The sequence below is a fragment of the Actinia tenebrosa genome, unplaced genomic scaffold (genome assembly GCF_029948245.1).
Source record: "Actinia tenebrosa isolate PJP-AT-01 unplaced genomic scaffold, QUT_ActTen_1.0 PGA_scaffold6__47_contigs__length_16458017, whole genome shotgun sequence".
NCBI classification, from domain to species: Eukaryota; Metazoa; Cnidaria; class Anthozoa; order Actiniaria; family Actiniidae; genus Actinia; species Actinia tenebrosa.
Window position 1 is genome coordinate 7878894 of NW_028292583.1, and position 16559 is coordinate 7895452.

The 16559-nt window shown below is 36.3% G+C and overlaps 2 protein-coding genes across 2 annotated transcripts; both read right to left on the reverse strand.

Annotated features, from left to right (window-relative positions):
• Window positions 1-14: 14 nt before the first annotated feature.
• On the reverse strand, window positions 15-10409 carry LOC116300270 (2-aminomuconic semialdehyde dehydrogenase). The gene is made up of 11 exons (XM_089038676.1): window positions 10275-10409; window positions 7948-8137; window positions 6734-6938; window positions 6256-6444; window positions 4929-5023; window positions 4534-4682; window positions 3901-4042; window positions 3024-3180; window positions 1904-1959; window positions 1286-1419; window positions 15-846 (listed from the first exon to the last, which is right to left on the reverse strand). Exons 1-11 carry the CDS (start codon window positions 10304-10306, stop codon window positions 705-707), a joined length of 1491 nt encoding a protein of 496 aa, XP_088894802.1. The 5' UTR covers window positions 10307-10409; the 3' UTR covers window positions 15-704.
• A 3177-nt stretch (window positions 10410-13586) lies between these two features.
• On the reverse strand, window positions 13587-16265 carry LOC116300264 (uncharacterized). The gene is made up of 4 exons (XM_031709093.2): window positions 16140-16265; window positions 15209-15391; window positions 15090-15134; window positions 13587-13770 (listed from the first exon to the last, which is right to left on the reverse strand). The coding sequence occupies exons 1-4, from the start codon at window positions 16225-16227 to the stop codon at window positions 13748-13750; spliced, it is 339 nt and encodes a 112-aa protein (XP_031564953.1). The 5' UTR covers window positions 16228-16265; the 3' UTR covers window positions 13587-13747.
• Between the last annotated feature and the right edge of the window lie 294 nt (window positions 16266-16559).

The window sequence follows — 16559 nt, forward strand, 5'->3', positions numbered from 1 at the left end:
ACAAAATAGAAATATTGCATTGATTCGGTGGTGACCGAAAAGCTGTCAGTTGACATTTATTTTCGCTCGCAATCAATTAGATTTTATTTCAGCTTCAGAACAGTCATTGACTTAACAAAAGTGGAAATTTCAAGTACTACTTTAAGAATTTATTACGCCTTACGTCTTAAAGCTTTTGTAGCGCTCCGGTAGGCTTTGACTGGCCCCATCTACAAAGATAAAAGACGCGGAAGAGCTGCTAAAAGCTTTATTTATCACCCATAACTGCTACGCTTGTTTCTAGCATCCTAATATTGACGTATATCGAGACGATAATTAAAATACAAAATGAAAAATTTAGTTGTCCATTTTCCCTTAAAAGCAAAAAGCTTTAAATATCTATTTTAAAGTAAAGCTGCGTTCAGCAACGAGACAAAAATGGAGCTAAAATGGACTAAATTTCTCTAATGAACGCGCCATAATGAGTTACGTGGGACTGGCCCCACCGATTATGAAATCATTACAAAAACAACCATTCGAAATTAGACCCTAAAATATCATTATTATTTTTCATAGCGTCATAAGTCGCATAAGGTCTAAGTCCGTCAACCATGACACTAGATAGAATAATCTCACTGGGTAAACCGGAATTTCATTTTGAGGGATAAAATATGAGATGGTTAGCATTTATTAATTATCAAGATAGGTTTCAAAGCATTATTCATTCATAGAGGAACAGCTACAGTAGTGATTTGGGTGTAGAAATCCAGTGACATACGTCCTCCAAATCGACCATTGCCGCTTTGTTTATGCCCCCCTTGGAGCATGCTGGGACAGTTTAGCAGCCAGCTGTTGATCCATACGATTCTAAACATTGAAAATATAAAACAATTCATTTGTCAGCTGAACGAAAGACTCAAGATAAGCTTATCCATCAAGTTGAGAACCTGAAACCAAAGATTAGTTTGAAGAATGGTCAAAGAAAAAGGTTGAAGTTTTTTAATTCCTTTCACATTCTGAGTTCTCTTCTCTTCTCTTCTCTTCTCTTCTCTTCTCTTCTCTTCTCTTCTCTTCTCTTCTCTTCTCTTCTCTTCTTTTCTCTTCTCTTCTCTTCCTTTCTATCTTTTTTTCTTTTCTTATCATCTTAATTTCAGTTCTCACTTTCAGTTCCCATGTTTCTCAATTCTCTCTCCTCACAGTTTCTCACTTTCCTTCTCTTCATGTATCGCTTTCTTTAATAATTGGGAATAACGAGTCAGAGTCAACGATTTTATGTCCACTAAGAAAAAATATCATTGAATTTTACCCTGCGTCTATGAGTTTGGCCATGCGGTGAGTCCGTGCTCCATCTTTACTCCATATAGAGGCTGACAGACCATACGGTGTGCTGTTTGCTCCCTTCGCTGCTTCATTCTCGGTGTTAAAGGGAATTATTCGTATCTAAATCCAAAAACATAACCAAGAACGACAAGATGTTATTTTCATATATCATGATCTACTTATGATACATAGTCGTGATACTTATTCTGAGAACTGTGCGCAAAGCCAATCAAATTTAAGTCAACTCCTTTTATTTAGTGACTGAAAACAGGCTGCTGTTAGCATCAATGCGTGCAATACATCTGTCATAATACTCTGTTAAAGTATTCACAATACCTATTAGATATTGGACACACACGAATCAATCTTAGTTGAACAGTTCCGTCGATACTAAGGACCTTGAATACCGTGAGGTATATTTGCATGTATAATAATCCTATCAGTGGTTATTGTAAAATAAATTATTGGTCCTACATCAATTTTTAAGAGTGTGTGCGCAATACTTTCTAACAGAAAAACAATGCAGAAACAGTGTCTCGCGACAGACAGATTGTATCCTTTTATTATACACATATATACGAGTATCCCACAGTTTCCTTCTTACCACTGGACCTTGAACCTCCATTACATTTATTTGATTGTTCGTCGCATTTTTAAATCCTATAAACATTAAATTATAAAGGAATTTTAAAACAAAGTTTAAGGCAAAAAACAATTAATTAGTAGAATCAATGCAATTATTCACATTATGCATATTTTTGAAGTATTCATAGCCACAGAAATTTAAAGGTTTTATTAGCATGGAAGTATTTTCTTCCTATTGCTTTATAGTTAACATAATTCATTTTCAGAGCTCCGCCAAGTGTCTTATTTGGTCATCAAATGGAGAACGCGTAAGATATCTTTTGTGCATGTATGCATGAAGCATATCCATTTTCAAAATTGCGAAATACATATCAGTAATTATTGTTCCTCTAAATGTAATATCAAAAACAGTGTTTGGTCGTCTGTTTGGTGAAACAGTGTTCTCCTGGCAAAAAGTAAGAGGGATCACGTGATTTTGTTGGATAGAAATTGAACATTTTGAAACTCAAACGTAGAAGAGAATCGATTGTGTTTATCACGGAAGAGACGCTTACAAAGTACGACCACGTACCACGTACCACCTACCATGCACCAGGCACAATGCACCATAGTGCAAGTCATACGCACAACGTACTACCGCCAACTAACATGCACCATGCTTGCACCACGCTTGCAACAAGTACGCACAACGCACCACATACCACCCATTATACCCTCGCACCAAGCATTACGTACGCACTACGCAACACCTACCATGCACCGCACAACGCATTACTGCGCACAGTGCAACACGCACCATCACCACGCACAATCCACCGTGCACCACTACTTCCACGCACTATACATCACTGCGCACAATGCACCACGTATTCACAAAGTAATACGTACCATCTACTATACACCAAGAATAATGCCCCATTGCACCTCGTACACCATGCGCTACATACCCACGACGCACCACTTACCACGCACCACGAATCAACTTTTATGCACGATACAACATTCACCACGTACCATGCACCAACATCCACTACCTACTTCCTATCATATGCAACGCGCAAATGCACGATGCACAATGCACTCGATACAAGCAATTTTTGTAAGAGGTTATTAGAAAAAGAGCTATTAAATATAAATACCCCCAAGAATCGTAGGCTCCAGAAAGTACCCCTTTTCTAGTTTGCTGTCAAGTTTAGGAACTTTTCCACCATAAAGTAGCGTCGCCCCATCGTTTATTGCCCCTTGAATACAGGACAGCACCATCTGATGATGCTCCTTACTAATTAATGGTCCCATCTGAAATTAGAAACGAGATAGTAATTGAGGATTAAAATCAGGAAGGGGAGGGCTGGAAAAGCGGAAGGGAATGAATTTTGGGGCCTCTAAAATAGTTGCGTAATGACTGGGGGAAAAAAAAGAAGAAGAAGAAAAAAAAAAAAAACAGAACAAGAGGAGACCGTAAGTAATCTGCAGAGTATCAAAGTATAACAACGTGTCCAACAGACGTACCATAATTAGCGGTACATGACATGTATGGAATGATGAAACTTATAATTCTTGATATCAACTATTAAACATTGAGTAGCACTAGATTTTGTTTCACGAGAGGCCATCACTGTCTATATAGAAGCGACCAAATATAATTTTCAACTTTTTGTTATTAGACCCCTATGCTTTAATTGTAACGTAATTCCGTTTCATGTCAGCCGTAACTCTTGCTTGTTTCATACTTATTTTTATCGGTAGCGCTTAAGAGAAATAATTTAAAAAGCTGCAATTTTATTTGCAAAAAATGAAAAAATAAATAAATAAATAAAAGAAGTCTAGAAAATGTTAATTCGATTATAGACACTTCCCTTCTCCCTATCCCCTATCGTCCCGCACGCCGTGCCCGCCCCGCCCCGCCCCGCCCCGCCCCGCCCCTCCTGGCTAAGTCGCGTTATCTTTAAATTGTTAATCTCCATGGCAATGTGTTATAATATATCTTTTTTAGTTTTCAAGAATCAAAATCTTTACCTGAACATTTGCATCCTGTGGGTTCCCTATCCTGATCTTCTTGGCTGCAGCAACAACTCGCTCAGTGAACTTTTCGATGATTGATGAATGAACAAAGACTCGGTTGACTGAATGAGGATGCTGACCAACCATACACAGAAAACTGCGTCAAGGAAGAAATACGATAAACATAACACAACAGGTAGCCCATTTTAACCACAGGTAGCCCAAGCTATATGTTTAACCAGGCTTGCTATAGCCCTTTTTACCTTATGCGCAATGTTTTCCCATTTCAGACCACGTTTCATTCTCTTAAGATTAAGATTCTTCTCCTGCGATCTTTAGGGCATGACAACGTGATCCGAATTGGGAAAACATTACTACCAAGGTACGAGCTAGGGTCTATAAACTATCTAGTTACAAATTGAAGAAGTTAAAATCGCAATTAGTATTATATCAGAAATACAACTCTATAACTTGTGATCTTCCGCACGAATACTAAGCACCAAGTCTTACTATAAGCAAAAAAAGTAAAATATATATCCTGATAACTAATATTTCACTACAGGTTTTATTCATGACTAAAGGCACGCATTTACAGTGTGTGATTTTACATTCCCATCTAGATTAATATGACTGATAGACTCGACTGACCTCGCTCTGATGACAGCAGGCACAACATAATTAAGATCTGCATCATCGCAAACGATCATGGGATGGCAGTTGCCAAGTTCAAATGAAAGACGCTTTAGGTGAGTAGCACTTTCTGAACAAATGCTGAAAGCTGTCTTCTCACTACCCACCTGATGGAAGAATGTGTTATTAGAGTTTTGAATTTTCAACCGTCGAAGTTTATTGATTTATCAAACGCTTTCTGGGTTTATCACAGTCACGGCATAACTAGCTCACAGAACGAACTATGAACACTCTCAACGCTGGTCTAAGCTTCTGCGGGGCACTGAGTAAACGGGATTTGGCGTCAAAGATAACTGATAAGATAAGATAAGATCACTAAACTGCTCAAGAAAGAATTATCACACAATACTCACGAAGGCAACGCCGTTCACGTTCGTGTGTTCGACCAATGCTCGACCTATGACGTCACCTTTGCCATACACGATGTTGACAACTCCTTTGGGTATGCCTAACGGTACAAAGCAAGCAAGTTATGATCATTATTGACTACCCAGCCATATAATAATACGATCAAAGGGTCGTAGACAGAGAGGAATATGATACTCCAGTCTTATAGTGAATAACCAATTTAACAATATTGATTTATCTAATCACAAACCCAGACTTTTTTTGGCTTGTTGTTTGCATGGTGTGATTTTTGCGTAACCCGTCCTATATCACTACACTATGCTAAACCCTATGGCATTCTTGTTTTGTTCGTAACTTTTAATTCAAATCATGTCATCAGGCCAAGCCCGGCCAGACACCTAGAAACAATTTCGCTTCCAATTTTAATAGGGAGGCAAATCGCACTTAATGAATAGCCAGGTGCAAGAGAGCATAAAAACGTATTTACGCTCTCTTGCCAGGAGCGCTAGCCAAGATGGCGCATTGTGTATATAAAAATATTATATATTTAAATATATGGGATCAGTTAAGATGGCTGACGACTTTGGAAAACATAAACAGAATATTGAAAATTGAAACTCTTTTCACCTGAAATTTAATGCTGATTCCAAATATGAAAAGAAAAAGGAAGTGTCCAGAGCTTGTTTTTGAGTTAATCAGCCAACGCGCGAATTTTGGAAGCAAAATTGCGCCACCGGAAGTGATCAGGAAAAAATTACGATTCATCGGATAATTGTTATTTGCAGACTCTTAAATTGCACGAATGACAACTAGTGTATTATTCTACAAAAATATATGGATATCTTTGACAAAACGGCAAAGAAATATATCGGTTTGTCATATTTTGTCCTTTCAGTGCTCTCAAAAAAGTCGAACAAAAACCCCTACAAAAATCTATTTTGTCATGTGTTAGAAAAATCAACTTTTTTCTTTAAAAAAATGATATAACCTTTTAGATTAATTTTTAGACGTTTTTTGGAATAAGTCCATAAAAAGTATAGAGTCCTGTACAAAATTTGAGGGTTTTGCCCTCTTGAAGCTCAAAAAGTGTATGATTCTTCAATAAAATCTGCTCAAGATTATTCAGCGGTTTTATTCAACGTTCGAAATTAAGTAGTCAGCCACTTTAAACAGTCGGGCATTTCCACAGAGTGGCTATTTATTTGCGCGGCATCAAAGTGCAAATGGAACTTAGTTGACTTTTGCCGATGGAGGAAAACCGGAGAACCGAGAAAAAACCCTAAAAAACCTAAACGTCTTTTCGGACCCCGTAATACTTTTTTGCACATATACCTGCTTCTTTAATACATTTAGCGAGGACGTGCACACAGAGTGGAGCCAAGGAAGAAGGTTTGATGATCACACAGTTACCACACGCGAGTGCTGGTACCAAGTGCGTGAGAATCGTGTGTATAGAACACGCCCAACTAGTGATTATGGCTACCACGCCCAAGGGATGTCGGGTGCTGTAGCTCAAAATACCTGAAATTCGAAATATTCCAGCTTAAGTACTGCCATCGTTTGGGTTGCCTGTGGTTACAGAAAATCCCAACTAGATTCACGTGACTTTGGGAGCTTATAGCGCTTCGCAATCGTGCAATTTACCGTCACGACATTATTGGGAAACAAACAAACAAACAAACAAACAAACAAACAAACAAACAAACAATTCGAGGGCACATCAATCTTTACTAGTGGAATGATAATGTTGCATCGTCTCTTTATTGCAACGACGGATCAACTAACAAATTTATAATTTAACCTCGCTAACCTTCACAGGTTGATTGTTCGACCGTATTCATAGCCTGGCCAGCAAGAAGTCTCGCCATATTTGCCTCGTTTGCATATTCATCACTGGTATTGTTTTTGGCATGCTGAGCAGTCTTTCCTTGATCTAGCATTTCGGCGCGGCAGAAGTCTTCGCTTCGTTTCTCCAACAAATCGGCGACTCGAATGAGAAATTGACATCGGTCTCGCTACGTACAGGGAATTCACAATAAAAAAGCGTTACTTGTTGAATATGAGATATGCTTCCCATGATCTTCAGCGGTCTCGGCTTTGTAGGTTTTTGATGACTAACTTTATTGATATATTGAAGAATATTAGACCTTGGCGGTAGAATTAAGATCCTAAGAGGTGAAAGCTAACAAAACCGATTATGAAGTTGTTCAAGTTCACAGTAGGGGATGGAGGAGGTCGGGAGTTGCGCAATCGTGCTGTAGGGCCAAAACATTACAACATTTGTTCATGGCAAGAGCTTTTGTTTCTCAAACGGAAAAAAAAAAACATATTGTTTTGTTCTTTCAAGATATTAATCTTCAGTAACAGCTGCACACACTTGCAAACTCCTTGATTCTAGCTGCTTCCTAGTGTTATCTTGAAAGACAATGTATTTAAATTATTATTTCAACACGACTTTTATTAGTTATAATTCATTATGCATGTGTCTTTGGAAATATTCAAGAGAAAACTAAAAACATTTTCGTTCAATTTGTAACTTTAATCTTTTTTTTTTCACTTGACACTACGTGGTATTTGTAAAGCGCATTGAGAGTCTATGATGCGCTATATAAGAACATATTTATTATTATTATGCATATTAACATTTACGAGAATATGATGACGATGTATAATTAAATAACAGGACTATAAGGCTTTCGAAATGATAATTATATAATAATTGTTGCTTCATCAATTTTTCAAATTTTGTACCCGCTCAAAATTGGCCGAGTTTTTAGTCGTTCTTACACCATATTTATATTTTTTCGTTTACCTTGGGCACAGCAGACCACGAGAAGAGCGCTGCATTAGCAGCCTTCACAGCGTTTTCGACATCTTTTTTCGAAGATGATGGAAAAGCACACACGATAATAATAGTTATATAATTATTGTTGCTTCATCAATTTGGCAAATTTTCTACCCGCTCAAGATTGGCCTAGTTTTTAATCGTCCTTATTTACACCATATTTATATTTTTTCGTTTACCTTGGGCACAGTAGACCACGAGAAGAGCGCTGCATTAGCAGCCTTCACAGCGTTTTCGACATCTTTTTTCGAAGATGATGGAAAAGCACAAACGACATCCCCAGTTGAGGGGTTGATATCGTTTGTCGTCTGACCATCTTCTGAAGGCACGAAGTCACCATTGATGAAATTGTGGATTGGCTTGTCAGGCCTGATAATTGAATGATTAATAATTAACGTAAAAATAATATCAATAAATATTTAATAATCGATCAATGACTTACTCTAGTAAATATTCCACTATATCCGCAGAATAACTCTATTTACCAAAGAAAATTATTGAATTTTAATTGCTAATAGTTATATTATTTCCAGTGACTGATTCACCTTTATTAATATTTTCATATTCTAGATCCTATTTGTATCTAAATCAGTCTTTAAAACACTCTGTTTTCTTGTAAAACTGTCACAACCGTTTGCCCTGATGAAGAGCAAGATGCTCGAAAGCTTGGCTTGACTTATAATTAAAAACCTGATGAATCATAACTATTATGAATCTTAACTCGGCTTACAAACACTTATTGGACTCTGTTTACAGTTTACCATTCCGCTCGATGTCAACGACTGGATTGCATGAGAACTAACGCAAATGCATTAGCTTTCTCCTTTTTTTACTAGAAGGAAAGATGGCGGACTATTCTCGGGAATCCAGGTGTAAAACTCTGTCCCTCGTTTCTCGCTTAACCCCCCTCCCCCCGTGCCTCCGAGGATGGTTTGGACCTGGACAGAAGGATAGAGCTGTTTCAACTGAAAAATTCTCTTTACCTAAAGAAGCAAGACGTCTAAAGAAAGTGTTTTATTCGTTCATGAGAGGACGGTATTTTTAGCTTTTCGCGTCTAGGTTTTATTCAATTTCGATTTTAGTGTTATTGCATTTGTTACCTAGCAACCTAACAACCTAGCATTACCTAGCAACCTGTATCATAAAATTGATTATTGGCAGTTTACTGAAAAACAGATTACACCTTATTCGATATTGATCGATACTATGAAAGAGATCCATCAGACAGGTATAAGTACTGCCATTCTAACCGATACGACTGCTACTGCTACTGCTCTGCTGCGGTTTTCGTATGACTTGCAAAACACACAGTACTGACTTACAGCACGTACAATGGTACAACATGCCGTAAAGTATTTTTGAAATGGCTTTCCGCGTTGTCTTCAAGTACTTCATCCAATCACAGCGCGTGCTTCTTGACACTTCTCGAGTGATCTGCCAATCTCCAGGTGCCTTATAACTCCACACAGCACAGCAAGAAGCAAGTTTTCATTATTTCTTTTATAAAATACCAATTACGTTAGTGACGAAACTGAAAGTACGCGAGCATGCTGCGTGCTCTCATAAAGCACGCGCTCCCAACCAATCAGAACGCGAGATTTAGAACAGTTATTTTATAATTCTCGCCTTGATTTTATCTCGTGAAATGCCTACTTCGTGTTGTGCTACTGTTTCTAATACCAGAAAGATTTTTTGCCTCAATCACCGAAACCTTATCTCGGTTTTACAGTTAGATAAATGTTAATTTTCAGCTACTATATTGGGTAGTTCAGTGCATGCATTAGTGCTTGAAGCGACAGGTGAGCTGGAGAGTCTAACCAGATCGATGTGAATAAACGATAAAGGTCAAAAGTGAAACAAGCTAAACACTGTTAAATGCAATACCGATAAACTTATAGGATTCCATATTCTTAGATTCAATAAATAACTTCTCTTCTGGTTAAGGATGATGCTAGAAATACAAGGAGATTTGCTGTTGTAATGACGTTGAAACACAATTGCGGTTTCTGATATTTTTCAATTACTATTGACATCAGTTCATTCGTTGATCGCACTGACGAGTACCCTCATAAATTCATAAATTTGAAGTCTTACGAGTAAGAGCATACGTTTCAGTAAATTAATATCACAGATAATCATTTTGTGCCGGATTTGTTGTTTTATTTTTTATTCCCAAGGGGCTAGTCATGCAATTTTGAATGACTCTACCTAAGAGTTAGCATACAGGAACTGGCTAAAAGTAATACATGCCCAACACAGCGAAATTTTATGTCCAAAAATTAAATCTTCGCTTTTTCATAGGTAATTGAAAATGAAAATTTCTTAACTTTTAGTTCAGTAAATAAGACAATATTATTGAGGATTTCCTGTTTAGTCTTTATTTATTCACTGGCAGTATCGAGACTTCACGCTTCCCCACCCAATAAACTAAAGTTAAAATTTTTATTTTATAATATTCATTCCATTTGAGACGATAAATATTAAGATTATTGAACTACATACTAACCTCAAAAGATTCCCAACTTGCTGTAAAAACATTCTGTGAACTAACTTCGTAAACAGCTGAAGTTCGCTTCGTAGTCTATGCTGATTTGCATGCAAAGGTAACGGCTGACTTCAGCCCTAAGTATTTATTCCATCCGCAGAAAAAAAAAAAAACACAGCATAATTTGTTAGCCGAGTGCCTTCATGCATAAATGACAAAGGTAAGCCTGATTAAAAAGTCAAAATCTAGTTCAATTACAGATAAACAGGTAGACGCCATAAGGTCGAAGCAGTTGCCATAGTAATATATTTTAATAGCCGAGAAAGGATTTAACTTAGCGCTAAAGAATCGCCTTATGCTAGTTTACTTATTGTTGACCAACAGGTGGGTTTCGACTCATAAGATCAATTATATAATTCAAATGAGTTTGCTTTTAATATTAATATTCGCCTTGACCTACTGACTAAATTGTCAAGAAAGCTAAATAATATATAACAATAAATATACAATTTTCCATGATGGTTAAGCAGTTAAAGTGACTTTTTACCTGACAAGTAATCCCTATCCTGAAACAATGCCCAATAAATGATGAACAAATGTCGAAAATTTTGAAAAATAGAAATAAAAAAGGAATATATTATGTTTAGATTTTGACGAGTTGTTCAAGAGTGATATGTTTGCAATCAATTATTAAGATTCACGTGGCCGTTATTTAGACTTGAATCAATATTACGACACTCCGGGCCTCGGTCATAAAAACTTCTATAATAGTTTCTGCATATATCTTCTGTGCAACAAGAACCATTGCAAAAAGAATTTTTTTAAAACTATTTTGCGTTGGCTTCACCTTTGTGATTCCAACTTTAGGAAAATGAAATACGAAATTCGGGAAAATGTCAGGAAAAATTATCATGCATTACTGAATGAATACTGAATTGTGATGATTAATATTGATAGTTTTTCTGTGTTAATAGACGACTTGCACAGGTTACGTGACCCTACCTCCCTTAAAACGAGGAGTTGTGTGAAAACGAACTTTAGAAAAGAAAAGAGCAGCTCAGCAAGTTTCAGCTCATAATGTTGACTATAGGATAAATGGCATTAAATATAAAATCAAATATTTTATAAAAATTCACATGGAAAAAAGTTGCCATTCAGCATATTTTCCCATACAAATCTTTATAAAATATTTATTTAATGCCATTTCTCCTTTTTCGCTTGTTATAAGCTAAACCTCTGCTACCCCTTTCTAATAATAATAATAATAATAATAATAATAATAATAATAATAATAATGTCTTTATTAAAGAAATGATAAAATACATATCATTAACGTGATTACAATCATAAAACTAAAAAACTGATTAAAAGATACTAATTACTAAAGATTATTCTATTTACAAATGAGTTTTTAAAACGTTGAGAATTAACTCTAGGTCTAATAAAATATGATTTCCTTAAATTATATTTGGACGTTTGTATTTTAGGCGCTATGCTATGCAAAGGATGGTCACTACTAACCGATTTCTTATATAGCCTTGTGTCAAATTTATTTAAAAGATCCTGGATATTATAATGGTATGTTGTATAATTTCGTTTGTAACAGCGATCTAAAACGTTTTGTACGGTGGTAAGCTCCGGAGGTGATGCTCCATAAACACTAAGACCATAAATTAGTTTTGATATAACAATTGTTGAAAATAAATGGTCAACTTCTTTTTGTGTATATCCTTCCTTCCTAAGGGATCTTATAACAAATAAAGATTTGTTTATAGCTGTAATGGTATCTTTTACATGAAGGTCAAATCTACTATCGCTTTGGAAAGTAATACCTAAGATTTTAAGACTGCTACACTGAGGAATATTAGAAATAGGCTAAAAACTAAATTGGTCCATTCCTTTCTTAGTAAAAATTATTTCTTTGCACTTAGTAGGATTGCATGACATACTATTATTTGAGGACCATAACATGAAAGAATTACCATAACTGACTGAATTATCAGTTAGATTTCCATTAACACAGAAAACAGGAGATACAATAGTACTATCGTCTGCATATTTGATTAGCACTTCCTCATCAGGACCGGAGGAATAAATCTAATATCGAGTTGCTCTTTTTATTTCTGGTGTTTATTTTGACACAGCTGCTGGTTTTAAGGGAGGTAGGACACGTGCAAGTCGTCTATTGTAATTCGATAGACTTATATACCGCAGTCCAATATCGCATCTTCATTTAAGAAGTGGGATAAACTGAAGAATTGTTGGATGGACAGAGAAATTCACTTATCTACGCGCATGAAGTTCCTTTACCTCGTGTCAGATCACGTATATTGTATGGCATTTAGGCATGTCATCTGTCCGCCTCAGAACTACAAAAGGTTGAGAGTGTGTGAAATAATTTTCTAAGGAAGATTGTATCGGGCGGCTATGCAAGGAAAAATTTTCCTCCTCGTAACAAGCAAAATAAGGGTGTCGACCCAGCTACCTTATTCTTGTCAAGAACATGGATGTTGTTCGTAGTCGACGAAACCATTTCCATGTCGGGACGACCTATCGCCTTTTGCGATGACAACGTTTTTCGAAATAGGTGTACATAAGACACAAACAACTGCACCGAGAGAAAACAACAGTTTTGTTACAAAAAAACTGGGTCGAGTTGGCATTGCAATACATTGTGGGGCTGTTTTAGGGGATAAAATAGACGACAGATCAGGATTTTACCCCTGGGTTCTTAAGGATGGAGGTACTTGGACAACGCATGATGAATCAGAGAACAAGCGTAGACGTCAATGACTGGACAAATGCAAGCATGATAGCATATGCATACAAACCTATTTCAGAAATCGTTGACGCACCAAAAGCCTCAAGCAACAAGCCAAGACCGCAGAGAACGCCGGTACTTTTAGCTGTAATTAGTTTATTCATGGTGCATTTTCATTTATTCACTTCGCAAATTGCTCCAAGCAAGGCTGCTTGAGATAATAATTAGTGGAGAGCTATAGCCACTTGCATGAACCATGAATAAATCAATTATAATTAAAAGTACCGACATTCTTTGGAGCCTTGGCTTGTTACTTGAGGCTCTTGGTGCGACAACGATTTTCGAAATAGGTGTATATAACAGTGTCGCTTCATCTGGATATAAGGATGTACTTGAGGCTTTCTGATAATAACACCTACTGTTTGATCTTATTTACATTTGCTATGGGTCACCCCTAGTACTGAGGGTCCTGAAATGGTGGTGCCTGTCCCACTTCCCATCCATTTTTCCTTACAAATCTCATTTCCTAGTGTTCATATGCTTCGAAATGTGTCAATCACAAATACAAGTAGTTATCAATTTGTTAATATATTTTTTCTCAAACCAATTTATATTTACAAAAAATACCAGGAAACAGATAAAAGATTACAGCAAACTCAATACTTTTCAACAGAAATATTTCAATATTCTGAGGATGAGAGACTCAAGTAATCTAAAATAGACACAAAACGATCTACTCTTCTTCATCTTCACCATCTGCAAGGGAAAAAATAATTTAGTTATCCTGTGTTGGGAGAGAAAGGATAAAATTTATCTTTTTCAAAATAAAAGCTGTTTAGACGTACACTGTACTCATGATAGGGCAAGTGCTTGGCATACTGTGTTTCAGTTATATATTTTACAGTCAAACTACCTCAAGCGTGAACACATAGAGGTCATTAATGACTTTATTTTTGGATTCTTGATTTCATTATTCGATTCGAAGATTCATTAATGAAAACGAATCTTCAATATTCAAAAAATATTAATAATTTGAAAATTCGATTAACTTGGCTTGTAGGCTCTTGTTTATAGCGCAAACAGAAGGTAAGTTATTAATATTACATATTCCTTGCACAAAAAGTTGTTTTTGCTTTTCAGTTGCATATATGCTTGGCTTTTGTATATGCCAGGCTTTGAAGATTCGTTTTCAATAGTGAATGTTCGAATCGAATAATGAAATCAAGAATCCAAAAATAAAGTCATAAATGACCTCTACGTGTTCATGCTTGAGGTAGTTTGACTGTAATCCATAATAGTTCCTTTCACAGTTTCCTGTGTCATCTTGGAAGGTAGCCTTGCCTTTAAGCATCACATCGAGGACTACCTTTCAAGATGCGCAGGGAACTATGAAGGGGACAATTGTTCATTTTGGATACAATTTACTACTGTTTTCATTGGTAAGTGCTGACATGGAAATTGGGCAATACAATGTGGTCAATCACCCAAAGTATGTACTTGACAATTTATTTGATTCATGGTAGTCTCATGTCTGATTTCCCTGTCATGCCTGTTGTCGCAATCAGCGCATTGGAATGAAAACAGTACTAACAGATGCTCTACATTCTATACTTTGGTATCCATAATACTATGTGGCTTTGTGGGGCAACCAGAGCAAAAAAATGCACTTATTTTACTGAAGGCTGATCATGCAGTGTTCAAAACATAGAACTAAGATTAAAGCTGAGACTGAAAGGGTACATGGGAAGTATGTTCATGAGATGTATTTAGTGATATAACTTGTGAAATGTTCATTAATAAGCCAGTTTGTAGTTTAAGAATTGTTTCCAGTGCACATGCGATTTTATCCTGAATTTCTTTTCTCACCTTCTTTTGTGTAAACTTCCTTTTGTTCTTAATTAAACATATAATAAATAAATCTAATAAATCTAATATCTAATAAAAAGAATCCAAGAAACTTGGGATAAAATCGCATGCACACTGGAACTTAACTTCTACATGTACATGTATGTTTTATGTTTTGAACCGACAATGATTTTGTTGAATATGCACTGTACACATCACATTACACTCACTTTCTTCATTCTCCTCTTCAGCTTCTTCTTCTGTTTCCTCATTTCCTGTCATGATTCATAAAACAATAAATAACCCCATTCGTTTAGAAACATCAAAGAACCTATTCTTCATTACTTACCACCTAAAAGTTCTTTTTCTCTAGCATATCGTTCAGCTAATAATTGTCCTTTGGGATACCAAGGGGCATTCTTATGTTTCTTAATCATCTCTTTATATCTGTCTTCTGCCGTCTCTTCAAATCTATGTCCTAGATACCCTAGATACACGCCTATACTGGTACAGATGACATGGAGACTAGGCTCTGGAAGACAAAAAGAAAATGTTGTGACACAAATTGACCCTAAAGAATGCAAATGGCCTTCCACCAATATTACACTATTTCACTATGACATCACAGCTTGTTTATGAGGGGGATAGAAGGGTATAAAAGACAATTACAATTAAGTCTAATTTTAATCTACAGCGGAATCGATTGCTCTGATGTGACTGGTCTTCAAACATTTTATAAACCAGTGTTTATTCTAGTCCCCCAAAGGCTTCAATAGTACTTCACCTTTCACTGCCATTAATTTCAACGCTATTACCTTAAAGACCTCGATTAGCTCATGAAGCCATAGTCAGTTTTGTCGTTTAAGTGGAATATTAAAATGCAGATTGTAAGATAGGAATCAGCACTTACTCCAAATTTTATACATTGTCACTTATCCTTAATGTTAAGTTCAATACCAAAGGGCAGCATAGTGGACTTGCATTTATTTATTGCAGAGGTCATTAAAGTGATCTTCTCCCCTCAAACAATGAACTTAATCTAGAATTTTATCAAATGTATAGCAAAAAATCTTAGGTTGGATTTTTTCATGCAGAGTTTAGCTTACTCTTTTTCTTATTAATGAATCCAATCAAATTATAGAAATAACGTGAATTTCCCTTTTACAAATGCACAAGTGCATAAACGTAACACAACGACCCCTCACAAACTTTGAAACTTGTTAGCAAAGCCTAAAGCACATCAATTTTTGCACAAGATTGCCCCAGTAAACAAGACTCACTTCTCCACATTGGTAGTCTTCTAACAACATTGCTATAGCAGGCTGTAAAGAGTCCACCAGCTCCAAAGAATATAATAGTTCTGATCATTCTGCTAGAAATCCAAGATGGCCGACCTCGCGGATAAACCACAGGGAACCCAATACATAATAAGCATGCGCACCTTGTTTTGAAGGTAACCGCTGACTAACAGAATTGTTTTGCTGGAGGTCACAGAGTTGAGAGGAGAGGGGAAATGCAGAAAGTCTTGGCAGGAAATTTAATAAAATAATTAAAAAATTACCGAGAGGGAAAAAGATATCATAAAAAGGCCAAAATAGCCTATGTTGGCCTCTTCACGAGGAGTTATTTTTTCTCTCGGTTAATTTTTTTGTTTTTATGTCCTGCCAAAATTTGGCTGCCTTTGTGTCTATACTAGGGGA